The sequence below is a fragment of the Melanotaenia boesemani genome, chromosome 11 (assembly GCF_017639745.1).
Source record: "Melanotaenia boesemani isolate fMelBoe1 chromosome 11, fMelBoe1.pri, whole genome shotgun sequence".
Lineage (NCBI taxonomy): Eukaryota > Metazoa > Chordata > Actinopteri > Atheriniformes > Melanotaeniidae > Melanotaenia > Melanotaenia boesemani.
Window position 1 is genome coordinate 27,163,589 of NC_055692.1, and position 25,189 is coordinate 27,188,777.

At 38.5% G+C, this 25,189-nt stretch overlaps 1 protein-coding gene across 1 annotated transcript; it reads left to right on the forward strand.

The window, feature by feature from the left end:
• On the forward strand, nt 1–25,189 carry htr7c (5-hydroxytryptamine (serotonin) receptor 7c). The gene is made up of 2 exons (XM_041998314.1): nt 1–812; nt 23,107–25,189. Exons 1-2 carry the CDS (start codon nt 346–348, stop codon nt 23,843–23,845), a joined length of 1,206 nt encoding a protein of 401 aa, XP_041854248.1. The 5' UTR covers nt 1–345; the 3' UTR covers nt 23,846–25,189.

Sequence of the window (25,189 nt, forward strand, 5' to 3'; positions counted from 1 at the left end):
CGAGCGCAACGAACTAAATTGACCGTATCCACTGTAAAGCTTCAGCTTGTTCGAATCAACTATGTGAAGATTATTGAACTTTTTATTGCACATTTATTGGAACATTCTCTTTTCGAGCTTGACCATGCCGTCGTCTAGCATTTCTTCGAAGGGGTCATTCAGAAGCAGGAACCAGTCAAGAACACCGCTGACTTGTTGTTTCTCTCATGTAGTGCAGCCGCAAGGCATTTGATCAAACACCGCTGGACAGGAGCCGTGAGCAGGTTACTCATATCTAAATATGCGCGTAATTGGAGTTCACTGGCGAGGCGTCCCTTGCACTCCTGTCTGGATAATATTGTCGTGATGTTCAATTCTTCGGAAATTGAGCTCACTTGTAACAAGAAAGAGGATATTTCCGAAGTTATCAATGGCACTCTGCTGCTTCTCTACAACGTGCTCGTCACCAGCAGCCCCACAGCCATGTGGAACGAGTCGTGCGGGGAGCAGCTGCTGGATTTCGGGCGACCGGAGAAGATCATTATTGGGGTGATGCTGGCCATTATCACGGCAGTCACCGTGATGGGAAACACGCTAGTGGTAATCGCGGTGTGTGTGGTGAAGAAACTAAGACAACCTTCAAACTACCTTCTTGTATCCTTGGCAGTTGCGGATCTGTCAGTGGCCATAGTTGTGATGCCGTTTGCCATTGTGACAGACCTCACTGGAGGCAAGTGGCTTTTTGGGGAAGTGTTCTGCAATATCTTCATCGGCATGGATGTAATGTGCTGCACTGCCTCCATTATGACACTGTGTGTGATCAGCGTGGATAGGTAAGTTTCTAAAGTTAGAAGCTTAAAAGCTGTTTGCCTAGATGGAAACGGCACAGAATTTACGCACACGGTGCGCCACGCGTTAAAATGACACTCAGACGTCATCCATGTATAATTTTACATTGGAGCAAGGTAGAGATCAAATAGCAAATGAAGCCACGAAGGTGCATTAAACGAAGAGTTCTTTGTGTTAGAAATTTGCATTTAAAGTACAAATTCCACATCAGCCGCCCCTCTGATTATCTGTTAAAGCCGGTGAACCAGCAAATGAATACACAGACTGTGAATAATGCATAGCAGGCTTAATTAATTTGCTCGAACAACCATTGACCCACTGACCTTACAGCTGCCATGGCTTTTACAGATGATTTACCATCATCTCACGTCTGTTGTTTACACAGGTTATACCTGGTCTTTCCCTCTCTTAAAAAAAGAAGATAAAAACCAAACAAAAACGACTTGAACTACCTACATACGAAGTAAACTTCTTTTCACAAAGTTGAGAAGTTCGTTTTTTGATGTTCTTCATACATAAATATGAGAATTATTACGCCACGTTTTGCATAAATACATTGCTCTAAAATTATTCATGAAAATGAGTCCCCAAGTGTGTAGCCGTAAGCTGTTTGAATTCACATTCAAAACAGGGGAGGAAAACCTGAACCCCACCCATCCTGCCTACTGGGTATTTTGCAGTTCTTTGGAGTCTTTGCTCATAAAATTGGAGCTGAACCTGATAACACGTGACAAATAAGACATTTCCACTGCTTTCATCAGACTCCAAAGGCAATAAACATCACTTGAGTGGTGAAACTGTTCTGTTTCTGTATATAATTATGACAAAAGCTCAATATAGTATTGATGGTCTGATTATTTCCTCTTGCTTGCCAGTCAGGTATTTCCTCAGTGCATCTCAACCAGAATCAAGCATGTATGGATGAGCTGAGCATAAGGGACTAAGTAAGCGTGATGGACTAATGATGTTATGGGGGAACTAGATCACAGATATCATGCTGTGGTACTGAGGTTGCTCCAGTCAGATGTGTTAAAGCTAACAGAAGTGTGAAAGGGTTTTGGGGTGGTCATATGGAACAATGAACTAGAGAGGCTGAGGATTAGGATTTCAAACAGGTCTCAATGATACTCTAATAATGTTGTGTTTGGGATTATTTTCATCTCTGCACAAACTGCAAGGACAGTTCTGCAACAGTTTTTTTTCTTATCTCCATGGAAACAAGCTCATCTTTATTAAAGAATGCAAAGTGTGTTTGGCATATGATTCTCGATGGGATTAGTGATAAGTCATTAGGGTGGCAATTGGCAATTAGACACACAATCAGGTGTAATTAAAGGTCTCTCTGAGTCATCTTGGTTTCCCAGGGGCAAGATTTGTAAAATGAAGCTGAAGAGCCAGCAAAGATGCTAATTAAGCCAAGGACTGACCAGATGTATAACAGAGTCCCTGCAGCCAATGGGTGTTTTATTGCAGAAATAGTAGGGATTTATTTTCAAAGCTTCCATATAGGTAAGAAGATGCACCGTAACGTAAAGTATGTGACTGTGGCCCAGGGTGGATGCTCTCAAAAACATCGCTGATATCCTGTTGGAATATAGTAGATAAATTTGATTATTAACTACATATAATGAGCTCCTATTGTGACTATTTTTTAATCAAGGCCCTTTAGCTTTTGGAGAAGATAAAGATTTGAAATGGAACATGAGCTGTCCTGATTGTCTTATAGCTGACAAGTTGTCACACATAGTGTCTTTTGTAACAAAAAAGGAAGGCCACATCTTTCAAACTTTAGAAAGTTTGAGTGCTCTGAGGAGAAAACATTAGGAATATTATAAAACAATGACACGCTCTATTATTTATTCTAAACCCGAATCACATAATTTTATCTGCAGTAAATAAAGGGTTGGGGTAAAATGATCAGCATGAGTACCAGTAACCATAACCACACTGTTTACGATCCTGTGCAGCTGCTTGCTTTGTCAGTGTTGGTAATTTAGTTTCAGTTTCCAAATATTCAGAAGTCTCGGTCAGTTACTGATAAATATACACATGCTGTCATGTTGTGTTTAGATTGTGGCTCTTGAACATTTTTCACACGTTAAAAGACAGTTTGAAGGCCTCTTGAAATTTGAGCAGTCTTTATAAATAGATGACAGTGGCTATTCTGTTACAGCAAACACTAAAAGCAAATAACATTCACACTAACCTTCCAAAGTTTGACTGGTAACAGAGCAGCTATTCATGTTAATCATAAAATAGGAACATTTTATGAGTGTAATATATCTGGAAAAAACATAGATAATCAAATTTCCTTTTAAAAAATTCCCAGGCTGCTCTAAATGGTCAGCTGATTGATCTTTAATGTGGAAATACTCATTAAAAAGTTAGTAGTTGAGATGGACCAAACCAGCCATGATGCAGGCTAATATGTTTTATGGTGAGGAAAGGAGAAGAGAAAACCTCAGCTTCTTGTGATATGCTTTAACTATAATCTTATACTGCAAAATGCTCCCACTATAAAGCCTTATACTCATTTTAAAAGTTTAGATACAGTCAATCATTGTAAACAAACAATTTATGTCAGGCTTTAAGAAAATATCCTCTTCTTGAAGCCTCTTGAAATGATTACCAAACACTCTTCAGTGTTATTGATTTTGTGCTGTTTGTGCAAATACTGACTTATCCCTGTGATGTTTATGGATGAGTTCCTGTTCACCTTCAGGTTGCTTAAGCAGACATTCAGTACTGGATGGTAAAGTAACACACCAAAGCTCAGACCCAGTCACAGCAGAGGAATCCAGTTGGAGTGCTGGAAAATGAACTGAAGCCACGTATAGACTCAAGGCCTCCTGTTTGAATTAATATAGGTCAGCTGTTACAGAAGATACCATATTCCATCAATGCACTTTCAGCAAAAGCTTAGAGGCTTTTGTGCCCATTAACCTAAAAAAGTTAGTATCTCTTTTGGCTCCAGACAGTTTTTACCTTCAGTGAGAGTAATATGTTGTATGTTCAATAATGCAAAACTCTAAGATGAATGATTCATTCACAACAGTGGGGAATGAGGATAGTGTCTTCTCTGCAGTTCGTTGAACATCTAAGAAAAGATGTTGCTAAAGGATTGGAGGTGCTCCATATGGCATGAGACACTAGTTAAATTTGCAAAGCAAATATAGTTTGGTTTAACTGTCAGTGAACTTAAAGAAGATGGATGCTATGCAGACCAAGAGAAAAAAGTCACATAACAGTAGAGTAAACTTTTCCACCAGGGGTTCAGACTGAAGAGCATGCACTATAGGTGTTGGCTATTGGCTGAAAACTCCTGCAGGAGATATGAAGGGTGAAGAAATAACAGAGGCAGAGCCTCTTACTGTAGATGGCAGTGGCAATGAGCCAAGTTCACACACAGAGCTCCCACAACGACCTGCCCTCCACATTTGAGGATATTTTGGTGAGGTCGTTGTGTACATTTGTCCCAGGAGAGACATCTCTGGCTTAGTGCAGCTGGGAACATCCACACGCAGCAGCAGACACAGATGACTTGACCTAGGTGACGCATCCTGTGGTAATGTGATGTGACGCCTCAGCTCCACTCTCGCAGGCGCTGCTCACTTTCCACTTGTTGGTCATCCCTGTTGAAATGTGGAGGATTGGACCTCGTCTGCGAGGCCAGTGAGATGAGATCAAAAACAGTTCAGCCTTAAAAAGAAGTGCATTTTTATCTTAACACTAAATTACAGTAGACTTCAGTTCAATTACAGTGAATTATTTAATCTTGTAAATACTAACAGTATGCAGGGAGTACTAGATTGTGAATATTTTAATTACCACATCACGTCACAAACCATTGCAGCAATTCCATGCAGAGTGAACAAACCAGCCTCATATATAAAGAGAAAGTTGAAGTCAAATTTAAATGCAGTCATGTAAAAAAATTCTTCTAAAACAAAACTGCTGTACAAAATAGATAAGCCAGAAGCAGGTATTTTACAAGTTAATCATTAAGTGCTGTTTGTACTGTCAACCAGTACAGTTTGACTGTAGTACAGAACACTCATTCATGGGCTTCTCTATGATTACTCTGAAAAACAATTGTTATAATGGATCCATGTATCTATCAGATGCTGCGTGGCAATGAGCAGATTCAGGTTTTTGGTCTACATTTCAGGTTTCTTGTAAAATTATTAAATAATAAAAAATCCTTTAACCTCATACTTTTGAAGACGAAGTGATAAGAGGCCTGAAATGATTGTACATAGTCTCTTAGCTGATTCATGGACTCCATTCTTAAACACAATGGATCAAATGTTTTACTTAGAATCTCTAGGAACAATACTTCTAGTTTTGGGGTCAGAGCCTCTAATGTACCAGGACCACTTTCAACAGCTGGTCCCTAACCCCCTGGTAATACTCGATCTTCTCATGCTCCTTCCTCCTGATGTTCCTGTCTCAGGGGATTGTCACATCTATTCCTTTTTTACCTGCTACCACCATTTCTGGTTGGTTGTTCAACACCTGCTTGTCTTCCTGGAACTTGAAGTCTCTCAGAATCTTACTTGTTTTTAACCACTTTTGGTATGTGTTCCATTGGGACTTTGGGGACTTTAAAACCCATATGTGACACAGATGTTCCTGTACACTATCCCAGCCACTTGGTTCTGCCTCCCTGTGTACACTGTCTGTCCCAGCTTGCATTTTTTATTTTGTTATTCTGTGCTGTACACACTCAGGAACAGACTAGACTCTTATTCATTTCTAGACTCCTGTTTCTCTTCTTGCATTGCCATGATCACAGTTTTTTTTTATCCGTCTCCTCAACCCCTTCTTTCTTCTCTGTCTGAAAGAATCACTTACCATTTTGTAATGAAGGGATCTGTTCTTAATCTGTAGATTCTCCCTTAGCGGTTTCCCTTTTGGACATTGACTCTGATACTTTCATATGCTTACAGCTATCCATTTGCTGTTCAAAGAGTCTTAAGAAGATGGTCTAGAGTGAAAACTATTTTTTTTTTTCCTTTTAAAGGCGTTTTAATTTCGTTTGTACCCGTATATCTCCTCCTCCACCAGCTGGATATCTGATGATGGGTAGTGCATACATTTTTATCCAAGCTTCCATTCTCCCCTTATTTTATTTATTATTTTTATTTAACCTTTATTTAACCAGGTAAAAATGTTTGAGAACCAGTTCTCATTTGCAAACATGACCTTATGCAGTACCGGTCAAATATTTGGACAGACTAGCTTTAAAAAAATTATTTTTGATCGGTGCTCTATAATGACAGCTACACCCTTATTTTCAAACTGATAAGTTCTAATTTTAATCACTCAATACCCAAATTCACAATCTATTAAAGACAATAATTTCCACATTCATATTAATAAACACAATTAATTATTGCATTTGCCTGGCACTCTTATGACAAAATGATGTAATATATAGAGCTTCTACTGATGCTAAATCTCCCTTTTTTTCCACTATAGAGGGGATAAAATGGGACAAAACCTCATACACAGAAGAATTTATGGTGAAGGAAAAACATTTGAAACAGCACATAATTTCATCCTTCACTAACAGATCAAATGGTCTGACTCTAATAATTTTCTTGCTTAATTGGTTGTATTTGACGGTGATGGATGCCTTATAAATCAGATTTTCCAAATCAGTGAGCTCCTGAGCCAAACCCAGCCCTGCATTGTATTGAGTTGTAGATGGTCATAATCCAGTTGTAATTCAGTCAAATACTTTCACAAATGAAAATTATATTTTGAAGGATGCTATTTTAATTTTATTTATTTTAAATTAAAATAAATTTTATTCATCCATCCATTATTTAGGTCTGCTTCCTCCATTAAGTTTCGTGGGGAAACTGGAGCCTCTCCCAGCATTTTAACAGGTGAGAGGCAGAGTACACCCTGGACAGGTTGCCAGTCCATTGCAGGGATGGACAAAACAGCCATTCACACTCACTCCTAGGGAGAATTTAGAGTGACCAATTAACCTAACATGCATGTCTTTGGACGGTAGGAGGAAGCCGGAGTACCCGGAGAGAATGCACGCATACACGGGGAGAACATGCGAACTCCACACAGAAACGCCACTGTTTGAACCTCCTTCCAGCTGGGCTCGAACCAGCAACCCCTTTTCTGTGAGGCTGCGGTGCTAATCACCACACCACCGTGCAGCCCCCCTAAAAAGTAAATTTTATTTATTTTAATTTAAAAGGGCAAATTCATAATTTGTAGATTGGAGGAAAAAAATGGCTATGTGAAGAATTAGAAGTGTAATTTCATCTGGAGTATAGCATGACGTCACACACCGTCTCTCTGTGTTGATTTCCAGCCCTGTGTTTACCAGCCGGTCCAGGTGCTCTTTCATGTATGTTCATGTGAGTCGCCACCTCCTCCCTTCTCCCGAAGCCCTCCGTCCCCCCTCCCTATAAACGTCTTCAGTCAGCTAGCAATGGTAGTGCATATTTTTGAAGCAAAATGGCGGCGAGTGGAACGAAACATTGACCAGAAGATGACCAGGAACTGACTTTACCTTGAAAAAAAAATAAATAAAAAACAGTCGTTGGCAGAGAAGTTGTCGGATAGAGAAGGGGACGTAACCCGGATTAACATTGGTCTTGTATTTTTGAAGAGGAAAGCCCTGTAAGAGCTTAAGGAGCTACAATTTGACTCGTAGCTAGCTCTTCTCCTGGACAGTAGGTAACGACATAGATGTTAAAAGTTCCTTCAACATGCTTCACAAAATGATATTGTTTTGCTCAGTGTGTTTGTATTTGAGCCACATCTCCTACCTTGTCCCCCCACTTGCCTTGTTTGCAAATGAAAGTGCACACTTTGTTTTGGTCTACAGGCAGCGCACAACAGCAAACCTTGCGGTGAAACGATTTTGCTTATTGTCCCTTTAAGGATGCTTGAAGATATTTCTTATTTAATTTAGTTTTTCCTCCTGTATAAATTAAAAACAAAACACCCATCTTAGCTTGATTTTAATTTTTGCTCTTGAATCAAATCTTGTGCAGTTTTTCAAATATGACAGTTTCAGGAACTTAACATTTATATGAAGGCAGCAGTGTTGATATGCCTGAATATAACATTCAATTTAACAGTTTTATTTAACTATTCATGGCCTGTCACATTGTTTACCCAGCAATCCCAGGGGGCAGGAAGCAGAAAAGGGCAAAGTGCTGAGTGACTATAGGGCAGCATAAATCATGCTTTGTTTTTGATGTAACAAAGGTAGAGTCTATTTTTCATCAAGATTGAACAAAGCACCAACAAGCATTTACTGAACAGTGGGATAATGGGTTTCCTGTTGGCAGGGATGAGAGATGGCAATCACATACACACACATATCATGCTGTGAATTGCAGATCGTGTATTTTGAACATTTAGCATTTTGATGCTGTTGAAAAATAACTGCAACTTAAGCGTTGGCATTCGGCTTATCTTTGCACATGAGCTGAATATTTATACAGTCCATTAAATGTAGCAGTATGAGTAATTCTTTAAACAGCTACTGAAAAGTTAACTTTTTCCAACTAGAGACCATCTAGTCTGTGTTGTAGCACACAGCAACAGCTTCAAACGGCAATCCTTTTAGACACACAGGCTTTAATTAGTTGCTTCATATTATCCCTGACACATCAGTCTTCATGTGCGTTTGCTGCTGTGCATCACTCTGTTGTAGCTGTCAAGTCTTTCTATGGTTACTACTCAAGTGTATTGTTGGATGGAAGGTTTTATTGGATGCAGGTCAGTGTGACTACACATGATTTTCCCCTCTTCTTACTCAGGTCAAATAAATGCTGTGAAGTCAGTGATCTATCTCAACTAGAGACTGGCTTGTTGACTTACAACCCACCTGTCACTGCTAAAATGCCCTTGAGCAAGACATTGAATACAGGAGCTAACTGGGTCATCACGCTACATACAGAGCAATAACCAATTGCAATGGATGTGTATATGGGTATGGAAATAGGAAATTCACAGTCACATCAAAAGCAAACTAGTAAATTAACAATTGAGATTAAAAAGAAATGATTGACTGAAGGACAATGATCTTCCTAAAATGATCTCACTGCAAAAAGCAATTAGTTACTGTTCTTTTTTTTTTTGATTAGATATTGTTTCGGCTCTAAAAAACAGAAATCTTTCCATAAACCAGTCATCTATAAAACAGTTTATGGAACGCTTTATTAGTTAGAAAGTAAAACAAGGAACTAAGATATGTTTTTGGTGTCAAAGCCCACAAAAAACACAGTGTAGCCAACTCACATGGTTGAGTGACGAAGAATTTGGAAAAAAAAAAACCACCAACAACAACAATAACAAAAACCAGAACTGTTGCAAAAAGGGGTTTTCAGTGAATTATCTTGTCTAAACGTTGCCTTTCACCTTTTGGATTCACAAGACCAAATAAAAAAACAAACAAACAAAAAAACAACATGTAGATTTGCCTTATAGGGTGTCACTGATGGTGGAAAAAGTGCCTCAAAATACGTCGTTTTTAAAAAAATACATTTTAATTACAAATGGATTAAACTTGTCATTAACTAATAAGTCGATAAATACAGTATTTCTCTAAGGTTATGCCATTGTTAGAATTACGTCTTTATATCAGTGGGTAAATGATCATTTGAAAATGTTTCATAGATTATGTACATATTTATGTACGTGTCCAGGCAGGCTTCTTTCCACTTCAACCCTGCTGTCCAAGCGCGCAAATATGGTTGTATCTGACAGGAGAAATCCACAAAACTTTGGACTATAGGCACTCAAAATATATGTGTGACATCATGTTGGCCATTCTTACATTTTGTATTGAACAAAAAGTGACAGGTATTTAATTAGGCCACATAATCCACAGGGCCACCACTGTTGTCTTAGGGATCTTCAGCTTTATGAATTTGAACATTTTTCTCAAGCTAAGAGACATTCCCCTCATCTCTTATTTACACAGCACACTCTAACCTGCCTTCTCTCTTTTTGACTCTTCCTGACCAATACTCTGGTGCCGTTTGCCCGGCTCACACTGAGAAACAAAGAACAAAAACAATCAGATGACCTAATTTTTTTTAGGACATATCCACACCTCTGCACAATCTTCTTCTCTGTAAAAGGTTTTCCTGACCTCATCAGTGACAACAGTCATATGTCATCCAGTCATTCATAAGGGACACACATATAAAGTAGGGAGGAAAACTGTGTTGTTATAACAGAATGTAATTTGCTGACTTCTATCTTAAACAATGTGTATAGTTAAATAATTTGTAATGTAAGCTTAACACAAGATTTTTGCCAGGTTCCTATACCAAGTTAAGTTTGCTGGAGGCGAATCTCGGCAGCTGAAACAGTCAAACGTGCACCTCATAACACCTAGTTCTTGTTGTTGGCCTGTGTTTAAGTCACAGGTCATGGGGCTTTGCAGCATGTTATGCCTCTCTTTCCATGGTAAATGCTAATCTGACCTATTTGACCTGACCTGAGCTATAACAGTTACTAATGAAACTTACTTAGTCTGCAGTCCTTGCCCCATTTTGCTTTTATTTTTTTTTCTTTTTGTTTGTGTAATTGTCCTCTTCTTTAGTGTCCAGACCATCATTCTAATAACTGAAACTGATACACCAGAGTGCACTTACAGAACAATTTTATTGTGATCAGCTTTGCACACTGACAACTATACTGAAAAGAACCAGAGGGATGTGTCACCATGTTTTGTTTACAGTTTGTCAAATGATGTCAGACAGATTTTTTTAGTCTGTGCACATACGAGCAGCGCACCCACTGCATGAAGCAGCTTCAATAAAAAATAGTATTTGCTCATAGTCTGTTTACTATTTCTTTGCATGTAGCAATCACCATTACTTATCAGAAACACAGTTCACTGGCTTGAATTTGGAAATGAAGCTTGGTTTACTGTTATTAATTAAAGCTAACTGGCTAGGGGAAGATCATGGTTTGGACAAAAAAACCAACACCAAAGACACAAAAGCTCCACAAACAGCACCCGTGTGAATGCGACCTTACAAATTACAATGGATCTGCAAAATAAACATAATCGCAGGTGTCTGGACCTGAAAAATAAAGTAGTTCACATGTGATTAGAATTCTTCTGTCATTTTTACATTTAACAATTTCATCCCGCAGGCCAGATTGGGCCCTCTGATGGGCCAGTTTTGGCTGTATGTTTAACACCCCTGCTAAGAAGTAAAGCAAGTTGCCTTTTTTTAATCGACAGTCTAATTTAAGTATATTTACATTTTACCGATAAAAGGTAAAATGTTTTAAAAGTGAAAATATACATTATGTAATGTTGGTCACATGGTTTTGGGAGGTAGTTGAAGGGCTTTGTTTTTTGTTAACATAAGTTGATTTTTTGCTTTAAATTAAGTTTTTTATTTGAATAAAAACAAATTTTTTTGCAGTAAGCCAGAAAGTTGGACCATGGTTTGGATGTGACTTTTTTGTCCTAAATTGTTTGCAGGTATGAGAATGAGCATAAATAGTTGGGATAACGTTGCCTTTTGCTGGGACAAGCTCTACAAACCACTAAGCAGAACAGTATATGCTAATAGTGGGTGGGTGAAACATTTAGATGTCTGTATCAAGCGTCAACCTCAGCCGGTGAAATGTGAAGCCTATGAGGAGGTGCAAAAAAATTTTAGTTCACCCCTCATTCGCTGGGGGCTGACTCCAAAACAAAGCAAATCCCCATAGACTCTCATGTTAAAAAGACCAACTTCACAACAGAAATAAATGTGTTTAAAGCCTGGTACAAAAATCCATTTTAGGATTAAAAGTTCAACTCAACTGTGTTGGGGGGTAAAGTTTTTTCTAACTCATCCGTTTGGATGTTATTTAAGCTTGAAATTTGGCATAATTAGGTGCATGTCCTTTTGATTGACAGGTATCCAATATCAGCGGAAAGAAGGGAAAGTGCAGCACAACTGCGGTTTTTAGCCGGCTAACTTAGCTTTAGCCCGCCTACCTCCGTTAGCTGATTAGCTACCGTTGCTCGGGGTTAGCTCAGTTAGCTCTTAGCTACAGGCAGCTCGGAGTTTGATGGGTGACAATTTTCCACCCCACCTTCACAGCCCCCCCTCTCAGCTCGACCTCTTTGCCCATTTTTGGATTTTTTGAGACTAACGACACACGTTACACTACCAAGATGGTGACAGTGGGAACGCCCAAGCTTCACTTTTGCTCTTCAGAAACCTACGGGTGACGTCATGGAGGCTCCGTCCATCTTTTATATACAGTCTATGGTCTGTATTTAATAAAAAAACTAGATTGAAATCAAAAAGCTCTCAAATAGATAAACAGCCAGCCATTTTAGACACTAAATAAAAAAGACTGTAAATATATGTGATGTCATGGATAACATATTTATCTTTTGATATAGGTAATGTATGAACTTTTAAAAGTGGAAATCTGTATTAATCAGTAACGAAAATTAACTGGATCCCCCGTTCATAGGATGACTCATTGCCTTTTAAGTGCCCAGAACATTCAGTCAGCGATGGTTGAGCTCAGGGGTGTCTTTTAGGAGTACACAAAGGTGCAGCACCTACGAGACAAGAGAGTGTTCTCTATGTTTACTGTTTCTCTTTTGCCCAGTGTGTATGTGGTTTGTGTCAACTTGAGATGTCTCTTATGGAGAACCATTAACTCTTCTACTTTGCTCAGTTGATGAAGTCTACGCCCAGCTTAGCATCAACAGATGACTTTAGTACTAATTAATCTCCTTTAATCTGATGCAGTAACTCTCAGCTGAGTAATTTGTTTTTATTTAAATCAACACTAGAGGTGAAATATAGTTCACTAAACACAATGTTGCTGAATCCATATGTGAACGTTGCTGCTGCGTTTGGAATGACTTTTCCTCACATATTATTTAGTACACAGCACTATGTCAGTATTATCAGTGTTATTACCTTGCTGTCAGAGTTGTGTTTGCTCCCATGTTGGCATTTTATATATAAATCAGGTTGATATTTATCCTGGAAATGTGCTGGAAAATATGATGCTGTACATTTGAATGTGCTTTCCTGCTAGTAAATAGCCATATAACCAAGATACTTACTTCTCCCTCTCTGCTGATAGAAAAAGACAAACATCAGTGATGAATATTCCCATCATCAGTCATATTATCATCTGGCTAATGCACACTGTGGCAAGACAGGAACACAGACTCCATTACCATGTCTCATACTTTCCTTTGTCATCTGATACAAAATCAAATTACATTTAATTAACTTTCATCTCCTTTAAAAAAATCTAATTCTTCTTTTGCTTCAGTAATGCTACCACAACCCTTATCTGCATTGATTACAACTTTATGTTATAACTAAATTCTTTTTACATTTACGTTATCTGTAAGTGTGTGTATAGAATTCTGATTGATTTATAGTAAAGTGCAAATTTTCCATTAGCATGAAAAACTCATGAGGATAAAGGAGGACATACTGTAGATCCAATTAATCACTTAACAGATCACAACTGTCCTCAGATTTCTGGTACAGAGCTGGATGGGGTGAGATGGTGACAAGAATATATGATCAACATTTGCACCACAATGTTGGCAGAGAGAGCACTGAAGTGTACATAGATGCGTTTTTAAAGTTTTCTATTATTATTTTTTTTACATATTTGACTTTTCTACTTGTAAAGCACATGACTGTTGTTCCATACAGGTAAATCAAAAAGTAGAGGTTTCTAAGCAATTTTATTATTTATAGAAGATTATTCTAATTTCCTTATATGTCATTTACATTCAGACGCGATAACTATAAAAAGTAACAGTATTATATCCTCTCATTCTGGATCATATTTTTGAAATTTTATTGGAAAGTTTTTCAATTTGCTTTTAAAAACACAAGCAATCATGAAGAATGGCCTTGTCACCAAGTCACGACAAAGACATCTCAAAGCACTTTTATAAAACCAGTCTAATTCTTTTATAATCAGTTCAATCCAAGTCACTGTAATTCAGTGATAATTGAAGTGATTATATATTTAATATACTCACAATTAATAATAACTATGTTCTTATAGGCTAAATTGATTAACAACAAAAGGCTAAGGCAACCATCACCTTGCTGTGCAACATAACTCTAGGCCAGTGCTTAGAAAAAAGAGAAACTCAAGCTAGTGACAATAATAGTGTCCTATACTTATACATGTAAAGTAAAGACAGGACTATTAATAATTGGTGGGCCAAAGGCCACTAAAGTCAGCCCTAGCTATAAATTGTGTCTGCTTCCCAAACACAGAACTGTTGCTGGTTCCCAAAAACACTGTAAAAAGTGGAAGATGTGTTTTTAAAGCAAATGGATTTTTATGCTACTATCGCTCTGTAGACAAAATATAAATTTGAGGAAAATTTTGTTTCCATGTTTTGTCTGAATGTTTGTTTTTGATAAGAAGGGCTTCAGTAGCGTCCTCTTGCTCTCAGCCGGGCTTTAAAGATCTGATATTTTTATATACCCAAAATAAAAGGTCACTATGAGGGTAGGAGGCAGGAAAAAAGCACAGCCTGCAACCCTACAAATACAACAGTTGCCTCTATGCTCGATGTTTGTGTCTAATCTGGAGCAAGTGGGCTCCTGCTCCTCCTCACTGTCCTTTTCTGTTTGCCAAGCTATGAAATGATGGCATATAATGGGCTACATTGCTACTTCAACCAAACTCACTGCTTTCTAGATGCTAAATTGGACAAAATTGAGTGGACTCAAAAGAGGAGCTGCCCGTGGTATCCTTGGTAACTAAACCTGCTAAAGCTTTTTTTTCTAAAAGGTCAGAAGTGAAATGAGAAGAGACAGTCTTCTTTCGCACTGAAGACTTCCTTTGAGCCTGTTCAGTTTTCTAGGTGTCCTTTGAGAGTCAGTGTGCATTTGGCGACAGAACCAAAGGGAAGGTTACGAAAATGGAAGGGCTCTTCATCCTCACTCGCACTGATCATCATGACAGGAAAATGGAGAGGAAGATAGACTTTCTGGTAAATAGTTCTTCACCTTCCACTGGCAGACTTTAGTTGTAAAACAAATTAAAAATGATGCAGAGTGAGGGAATGCTCATGTGAGTGTTAAAGATTTTTGATATTTCATTAAACAACAGAAGATTTAGGGGTAAAAACAAAGAGTTGCTACACACAGCAGTAAATGCATTTTGGTGGGTTTGAATAGCACTTTACATACTATGTAACACCCAAGGTTTGAATTCTTTTAAAATATAGTCAGTGGCAGAAATGCTAATGTACAAATGTAATTTTCTTCAAAGAGAAAGAGGCCTTTAGAAGCTTTTGCATCAGCATCACAAATCTGGTCACCATGGCTGCCATCATAAAAGAAGCCCATTTAATAATTGACATGGAGCAGAAAATGGTTAAATACATAACTAGCATGCAAAAAAAAAGTAAAAGGTGTGATGAGGTACACTAACTCACTAATGGAGACAAAGAAAACTCTCATTGCTTACTGGAAAACATTGACCCAAAATCAAGTTGTATTATCTATAACCTGTACATCACACAAAAGACAAGATACACAAGGTAACTGACCAAAAAAAACCCTTTTGTTTACAGAGTGCATTCCTAACAGTGCTACAAACTCTTAATTTTCATCTGTGAGTTTGTTTGTACTCCTATTCTTTCAGCATCAAGAATGTGAGGAAGGAATTGGTTAAATATAAACAAATGGTTAAATAAATTAATCCAAAATCTACACAGTAGCTTTCATTTTAAAGACAAATTAAGAATTTTTACAGAATCTTTCTTAGTGACGCGCCTCTGATTAACAAGCTAATCCATCTTGCATCCCACCTATACTGTGAGTTCTCTCCAGCCAGTAAAATACTTATCTTGACTCTTGTCTTATTCCTTGCTCTGTCCCTTTCTCCTTTTTTTTCTCTGATAATGCCTTCTTGTAATTCTTAGCTGAATCAGCCTTGATGCACATTCAAAACAGTCTGTGTGTTTACACCTGCTTGCTAGTTCGTGATGCTGTGCATTAAACAAAGCTCAGCTGCAACGTCCTGCAGCATCCTGGAAGAAAAAGTTGTATGGTGCGGTTCCTCTGCCACATGATGCTGCTGGGCAGTGACGGCTCCAGAAATGTACAGAATACATATCACATATCAAACAAGTCCAGAATGCAGAGTTTTATGGTTGGAAAGTTACAAAGTGCATCTTTAAACAAACTTTATAATGACTACGTTAAAGATGTGCTATAGAGTATCTTTTCTTGCCTGTTTTTATTTGCTCATCATTTTATTGAGACATGTCTGAAACTCCTGACCAGGTAAGGCATCCAGGAGGAATCCTAACCAAATGCCTGACCATATTCACCTAGCCTTTTTTTTTGGTGGAGGAGCAGCAGCTCTATGCAGAACCCCTCCAGGATTGCAGAGCACTCACCCTTTCTCTAAGGGAGGGCCAAAACACCCTGTGGAAGAAACTCATTTCAGCTGCTTGTATCTGTGATCTCTTTCTTTCAGTCACTACCCACAGCTCTTGACCATAGATGAGGGTAAAGATTAGCCAGAAAAATTGAGAGCCTTTGACTCAGCTCCCACTTCAGGTTGATAAGTAATTATAATGGCAAATATCCAAATTATAGCCCTGGAGGAAGCTATGATCAAGTTGGGGCTGCTATGGCTGGTGCAAAATTGGGATTTTCGACTAACTCCCAGAGCAATGTAGAGGCTCTGAAAGGTTACCTCATAATGTAGTCCAGTGGTTCCCAACCTATTTTCATTGGGGACTCCCCTGCCCCACCCCGTGCTGAAACTATGCTTGGTTTTATTCTTTTAAGAATGAGATTCTCACTATAAATAATGTTTTCTGGCTTAGTCCTGTCCTTCAATAAAGCCAAAGTTAAATTAATAACATGTAGCCTTACTTTTTTTCTAAAAATAGGGACAATATGTGGACATTAATTACAATGTCTCCGAATGTTCAAAGCCTAAGGGACCCCCTGTGCTTGTTAAGGGACCCCCTTGGGGGCTCCCAGACAACAGGTTGGAAACCACTGATTTAGTGTTTCTGTCAGTTTGTTTATTAAAATATATACATATATATATATATATATATATATTATTATTATTAAACGGTGCTCAGGAACAGCAGTAGCAGAGAAGAAGAAAGGGACTTTGTATCTTAAATAGACCACCCAAATTGGAGGGATTAGTTTGTCACTTCACAATCAAATGATACATTCACCTTATTTGATTGCTCACTGATTGAATTAATTAAGGCCTGAACAAGCATGGCCATGCGTTTTAAAACATAACCATAAACCAAAACTGTAAAATAATCGTCTTGAACCCAAAGCAACTTCTCAACACAACAACACAACAGCTACAGGTCAACACTGACTGTATGAAAGCTGTGGATCACAGATAGATATGACAATGTTTTTCAAAGCATAGTCTGCGAAGCTGAGGAGCAGAGAGAAGTGTGCAGGTTGTCATTTTCAGAGATTAGAGTTTAAAACTTTCACAAGAGATCAAGGCTATTACATTGTTAGGGTGTAATTGAACAAGAGGGAATAGCATGTTGTTTTCCTAAAACGTCACATACTGCACTCTGCAGTGAAGTGGGGCATTGGTCAGATAAAGATAGGATGTCAGCAATGTGTTACAGTTTGTGATACAGCGATGACTGCTTACCAGAAATGGCAAACAGCAACCACAGCAGTACAACAACAAAAGCAGCAACAGCACCGTTTTAAAAGAGGCAACATGAAATGACAGCCAGCGAAAGCAGGACACAGCTGGTCCAGAGTTCATGTTAATGCTGCAGGAAAAGCATTGTTGACTTGAAAACTGCTGTAAAACACGTCCTAATCAACAAATGAATTTAGATTTTAAATATTCTTCATAATGCCGGATGTGGGGGCAAGGCAACACTGAACACCTTCCCACAGATTATCCAAAATTGTGCACCATCTTTCACTGTGAATGGTGTATCACATCTCATAGGCTTCACTGTAGATTACAGTACATAAGGCCAGTTAGGATAAAACCTTCTGTCCTCAGAAGTGATTGGATGAGACATTTCTTTAGCGCCACATTTTTTCCTCAGAGTTTAACCTGCCCTACAAACCGACAGGAATCACCTCCACTTGTCTTTGAACATAAAGTGTAATTTCCAGCTTCTGTTCTTTTACCCTGTTCTCTACCCTGCTCAACCTCAGTGTGTGGAGCCTGGAGGGGTTACTGTTTTGTTGTCCAAGGACAGTCATCTCTGACGGGGATGGACATGCTGACTGTTGGGAGTGAAATCCATTTATCACTGTGGCACTAATAGCTGCCCATCATCTTTATTGCAGTGAAAGCCAGAAATACCCCCCACACCCCCACCGAACTGACAGGTGGTGAGCTACGCTAGGAAGGCCATAAAATATCCACTCCAGTGCTTTCCAATAATTAGCATGAAGTAAAACAGACATCATAAAGACCTTTAAGACTTAAACACAGAGGAAGATAACCGCTGTGCAATGCTAGGTGTGTCATTCAAGTACTGTACACATGCTTCTGTAAACAGCTTGCCTTTTAAAAAAGCTTAAGAGTGTAACAAAATTAGCAGTATGAAGCAAAGCATAACAGTGATTAAAGGGGTGGTCAGGGATGCCATCTGTAGGGAAATGAAAACCACAGCTATTTTGGTAACACACAGCTGGCCAGATGTTTTGAAGCAAGCTAAGGGATAAAAATGAACTGTATTTATATAATAATGGAATGTATTTATACAATACTTGACTGTATTTATATAATTCTTTTAGACTTATGTGGCCCTCAATTTTTTTTTACACTACAAACCACACATTTACCTATTCTTCTTGATTTTCTTTATATACGCACACTCACGCAAGTATGAAATCATTGGGGGTAATTTGGGGTCCAGTGCCTTTGTCAAAAGCTTTTTTGTCATATGGACTGAGGAAACCAGGAATTGGAGCACCAGTTTCCCAACCAGTCACCACGAGTGTAACCACCTCTATGAAAACTGAAGTTTTGTCACAGTGTTTGGTGGTCTGGAGGATTGAGAAATATGTTAACGCAATGCCAAGAGAGAAAGACATCAACAGTGGTCTTAGAGTAGCTATTAATATCACCCTATTATCAGGAAAGGTTATAAGACCATTTCCAACAATTTAGAGTCCATTATTCTACAGGGATAAAAACTATTTACAAGTGGAAAATATGCAAGGTAATAGTGCATCTTACCAGGAGGGAACCCAGTCAGACCCCGTAATGCTCAGAGAGATTAAAAAGAATTTTGCCTGGAAAATAAATGAATAGATAAAAAAAAAATGTCGTCTCTCTAGATCATGTCAGCACAGCTTAGGTTTGCAAAGCTGAATGTGAACAAACCACAAGACTTCTTGGACAACAGACCTCATTCACCAACCCTTCTTGTGAACAACTTTGTTCTTTGTGACTTTGTAAGTCCTACTTACAAACTTTTTACTAATATTGTGGCATTTTTTAAGCTTCATATTTTGTATTTGTTCTTATCTAAGAAAAAAAAATCAAACAAGCAAATGACTGCTGACAGGTTTGAACAAAATCAGCGTTTGTGTTGTCTTCTGCTGCTCAGTTGCTTAAAATACAAAAATAAAACTACTGTAGTCTTTTTGTAGGATTTTTAAAATAACTTTTGGGAATTTACAAGCTAAAGTCATCTTTTTTAATCGGAAGATCTGACGAACATTGGCTCTATTTAATCAAAAAGATTGAATAAGCCATATTTCCCCTAATAATGAGACAATCTGTACAGTTTTTGTCAAGTAAACATTTAACTTGTCTCGTGACAATTACCAAAATAATATTCTGGAGAGTTTGGATAGAATATGGAACAGTTGTTCCCATACTATGGCATAGGGTAAAATGATAAAATGGGTAAAAATGGGTAAAAAGACAATGATTGGTTTATTTAAAAATCTTCATGCCAATAAAGAAGAACAAGGAAAAAGACTATCACTGTTATTTTCCTGAAAAGAAATCAAGGAAAATTATATATTCTGACTTGAATCTTGTGGCCTCCTTGAACTACAATGAATGTGTTTGAATTTTGTATAAAGCACGTAACATATGGGATTGTTCTTTTGCTGCCTTGTTTGGAAGGAAATTACAGCTCAGCTCATGGTGTGCGCTGTGCCCTAAGAGAAAAACAGTTCAGTTTGTGTCGTGTGTTGGTTCCTCAAATAGAATGGGAGAGTTGAAGTGCTCCTTGAGGGCTAAGGATGTTGTCTGATGTTGGAGCAATCCTAGTGCTCTCACTGGATAGAGTTTGTGCATTCAGTGTTGCCCAAAATAAATGTATGCAGTTGATAAAATAAACAGTTGCAGTCTTTTCCTTTTTGTTTGCTTTTCGTTTCTGCCTGAAGGGCAATCTTACAAAGTGTTTTTCTACCACATAAATCCTTTGATTAGGTTCTTATATAGCTAAATCATCAAGCAAAAAAGCTCTTCTTTCTATATTTTGCAGACATCTTATCATGGAGTGAGCAGTGAATTCTGTGTTTTCAGATTTTTCCTGTTTTCAGCACTCTCAGTCACTTTATATAAAACAAACCAAGCATGAAAGCACTGAATACTGCAGCTGACTACTGGATAAAAAGCAGCCAAGCTGCAATTTTAAGTTATTTCAGACAGCTCTTCAGCAAAAGATAGCTTAATGTCAGGTGGCATTTACATCTCTGTTTAACCCTCTCACACTGGGAAAAAAAAAATTCTCTCTAAAGTGGACAACACTTGACTTTCCCATAGACTTAGTTTGATTTGCCCTACAGTGCAGTGACATAAGAAGTAGATGCAAGGAATCTCCAGAGGAACGTTTCTGAGAGAAAAATGTAATCTGACAGACTGCTCTTTCAACCTGTTACTATTTTTTTTTAATTGAACCATTTCTAAATTTATCACTTTTCCCTGCAAACCAACTGCTGACCAGTAAATATTTTATTATGTATCCCCTCTCAGATGTAAAAGGTTTGTGAAGCGCTCCTGGAGATGACTGATGACTGTTGCAAACCAGGCCGCTTAAAGTCTTTTAGTGCAGAAAATAGTTCACTTCCCTGCGCTCTAGCTGGTAGCCTGGTGGAAGTAATGAAATTCTCCATTAGCTTGGGCATCTTTTTTTTTCTTTTCTTTTTTTTGGGCCAGTGACTGAGGAATCCCCAAGGTCTTCTGTGGCTGTGGATATGCCCCAAATTCTCTGGAGATCTGAAGAAACTTTCATATATATATATATATATATATTTATATTACACACACACATTTTACCTTTCAAAGTTTGAACACACTTACCCATTGCATTTAATTGGAAAGTCTAGAATTATAAATGTTGTTGCTCTTTGCTAGCAGCTTTTATGTCAGATGCAGAGGAGATTTGTTTTTGTACTTGCTGAGTGATCATGAGGGCAAAAATTATCATTCTTTTATTAATACTTTATTTGAAATAAAATTAATTGAAAGAGTTTCTGGACACAGGTCTTCCTTTTAAATGCTGAGAAAGAGTCATAGTTGTTGAGAACTGTCCTCCACAACTCCTGACACAAAGATGTCCTGAAAAACAAGTCTCACAAGCAGCTTCCTCATTATTGAATAATGTGGTCAGAGAGGATTGTTGCATTACTTGCTATCCATTATGTATTCCTAAGAATTCCCAAAGCTCGGAGTGCACCCGTCTCTTGATCACTCATGTATCTATTTGACATTTCTCATCTGACTGTGTTTAGTACCATCCCATGTAGCTTAAGTGCATTTTAAGTAAACTGGTCCAAGCAGTGGTTAGAGACATTGCAGGATTGAAAATGTTGCACTTGGCACAGCTAACCTACGCCAAGGGATCTGTAGGACCTAAACAACAATAGTGTGTGGCATCTAAGATTAAATGGGAATTTCTGTAATGATTTTGATGCGGCTTACATCCATTCAAATGTTAGCTGCAACAATACAACAATCAACTGTTGTTTCTTTTTTTTTTTTGACTAAAACAAAAATTTGGGGATTGTCTATCTCATTTTCTATCTTCTCTATCACAGTTCAGTTATAGATAAAAGATGGATTATCACTTGCTGTCACGGTAATTCTGATGAACTCTGATAAGTGATGCATGCAGGTCATATGCATCAGGTGACATGAAAAACTTTGTCTGCACAGCTTTTTAAAGCTGACTTACAAGTCTGATGTATGTTATTTGTTTTTGTGCAGGAGCTAGGCTGTGTATATTTTTAATTAAATGCTATCATCTGCAATACATTGTGACCCTATTGTCTATTCCAGGTGACTCTGATCTAGATTAATACCACTACTTGTGCCATAAGATGTAAATTTCTAACATGTAGTGAAGATGCTGTAATAGAATACCCACTATTTAAGTTTGAAGTCTCGTAGTATGTTGTTAAATAACAATTTGTTTACATGATGTCTGTCTTTAATCTGGATTTAAATGCAGATTTAAAACAGCCCCATGTCAGTTGTAAGAAGGACAAAACTTAGTTGTAGAAAAATGAAGGTAATGCACATAGAGAAAGTGATTTTAAGGCCAAATCAGATTTGTGCAAATTCAACATCAGAAAATGTGGGGCTAATAGGGAATGGTCACAAACTAATTGAAGAGATTTTTTTTTCCACACTACTGATAACATCAGTGCTGGATGACAAGGGGAATTGGCCAGTGCTTGCTAAAGCTTTTCATCTGTAGATTAACAATAGAGTGGAAAACAGAAAAAGGGCTTTGAGACATCAATGACACATTTGGTTCTGATAGAAACTACTATACAGCCAGACGAGAAGTACACTCAGATTTATCATGTTAGGAAAATAGTGGATATTTTCCCAGTTCTGTACAAATCCAAGCTTTTAGCACCTATTTTATTTCTCTGACACCTCCAGCTGCTATCTGAAACTGCTGAGCTGCTTCTTTGATTGATAGCTCTTTCTCCACCTTTTAAGCTCTAAGAGCCAGAGTAAAGCAGCAATAACCCTCTAGGCAATGACCATGCCCATGACTTCTCATACTGATATCTGTCTTAGAAATGAGTGGACTATATTTGATACTACCACACGTTACAAGATTGGAAGTGTGTGGCTGCACTGTAAGTGATAAGCAAACACACATGCTGGTTTTTACGATGAAACTTTATCTGAGACTTTTTTAAAGTGTTTTATAGAAGATGTCAAGGTAGCTTTAACTGATTTTAGTCCCTTGTTGAAAAGCTACCCGCAACTTAATACTGCTACTTTTTCTGCTTCCTTTTCATGCAGGTATCTGGGGATCACACGGCCTCTCACCTACCCAGCACGGCAGAACGGTCAGCTGATGGCCAAGATGATTGTGGGAGTGTGGCTGGTATCAGCATCCATAACCCTGCCACCTTTCTGTGGCTGGGCCAAAAACATCAACACGGCCGGTGTGTGCCTCATTAGCCAAGACTTTGGTTACACCATCTATTCTACAGCCGTAGCCTTTTACATACCTATGCTGGTAATGCTTGTCATGTACTACAAGATTTTCAGGGCAGCACGCAAGAGTGGTGCCAAGCATCGCTTCACTGACCTGTCACGCCGCGATCGTCTTGAAACAGTGGCTAATGAGGCAATGCGCATGCAGGGCCTGAAGCCACCCGGTGTGGCAGAGGAATGTGCTGCCATGTCCCTACTGCTGAGCCGTGGGCGTAAAAACATCTCTATCTTCAAGCGGGAGCAGAAAGCAGCGACCACACTTGGAGTGATTGTGGGGGTTTTCGCTGTGTGCTGGCTGCCATTCTTCATCCTGTCCACTGCCAGGCCATTTGTTTGTGGAGTGGACTGTAGCTGTTTTCCCTTCTGGCTGGAGCGCACCCTGCTCTGGTTAAGCTACGCCAACTCCCTGATGAACCCTTTTATCTACGCCTTCTTCAATCGAGACCTGCGCTCCACTTATCGTGACCTTCTCCGCTGCCGTTACCGCAACATCAACCGCCGGCTGTCTGCTGTTGGGGTACATGAGGCCCTCAAAGTGTAAACTTTGGTGTTTAAGCAGTGTATATTGCAGTGTATGGTGGACCTTTGCTTGTACAATAGGTCCTAAAGGGCATGGTGTACACAGCAGGCCTGTAGATAAGACCCAGACTGACAGAATGGGAGTAACTGTTGGTGGCTCTCAAGGACCTTTGCAAAGACATAGACAGTACGGTTTCTTAAGTTTCTGGGTGACTCCTGTTCTTGGAAAGAAAATCATAGAGTGCACTTGATGGGCCATTCAAGTCGACACTGCTTTTGTGGATATGCCACCATTACAGACTGGCTTCAGATTTATGGGTTGATAATGCACAAACAGACAAAAAAATTACATGTAAACACAAACAAAACCCCAGGGCTTTCAAAGAGACCATAAAACAAGCAAACAGATTCATGTATATTAACAAAATTGATGTCTTATTAAGAAAACATTTGTTTTCAGGCACAGTGTCTTTATTTCCTCATGAGTACATCCCAGAAGAGGAGCTGAACTCTTCAATGCTTGCTGTGCCAAGATTACTGCAAATTTATATTGCTTTATTTTCTGTGAAAGCTTTCAATTTGGACCTCCTACTAAATTCCACAGGAGCCCCATAAAGTCTCATAAAGTTGCAGATAACCAGTAGAAGATAAGGGAGAGCAGTGTTAAAATGCAACATGATGGGAAATTTTCATTTCTTACAATCTCAGTGTCTGTTGTTAGAAAAGAAACTGAAAGTGGTTTAGTGTCTGCATGAAACATTTGTCTTACATGCCACTGTGCACATAAATAAAGAGATTGGATTAGTGAATGTCAGCTTAGAAGAGGTGTTTCCATGATTTACTTAAATACTGTGTCACACACGTAAATTCAGTATGAACTTATTACTTTTTGTGTTGGAAACCAAAGTATTGTGGAATATACTCTTGTCATTTTGCCTTGATCAGTTTCATTTCACAGCTGGCTCCTGACCTTTTCACTTAGAGAATTGTCGTGTCCTTAGCACTTTTCTTCTTCACTGGTTGTCAGAAGTGTTTCTGTCTCCCATTTGAATCAGGATGTGGTCACTTCCCTCCTGACTACACTCCCATTTGAGCTCAATGGCCTGTACAAACCCAAGTCAAATGTCATCAGTTGAGCAGTGTGTGCATTTTCTACCTCAATTTTTTGAGAACACTGTACATTTCATCCGAACAGATATACTGCTGTTTCATTTTATAATTACTGCTATTTTTTAATGTGTAAACTGATGTGTCTACAACTGCGTGAGTTCTCTGTGTGACCACTTTGTTATTACCTTGAGAAAACAATCTGAGGAAGTAGCAAAGTATTTCACCACGTTGTATATAAATAAACACTTAAAATGTT

Excerpts from the sequence above, each read along its gene's own strand:
- htr7c (XM_041998314.1), top strand. The coding sequence starts at position 346 with ATGTTCAATTCTTCGGAAATTGAGCTCACTTGTAACAAGAAAGAGGAT. Across the intron at positions 813-23,106 it reads TGTGTGATCAGCGTGGATAG|GTATCTGGGGATCACACGGC; the intron begins GTAAGTTTCTAA and ends CTTTTCATGCAG.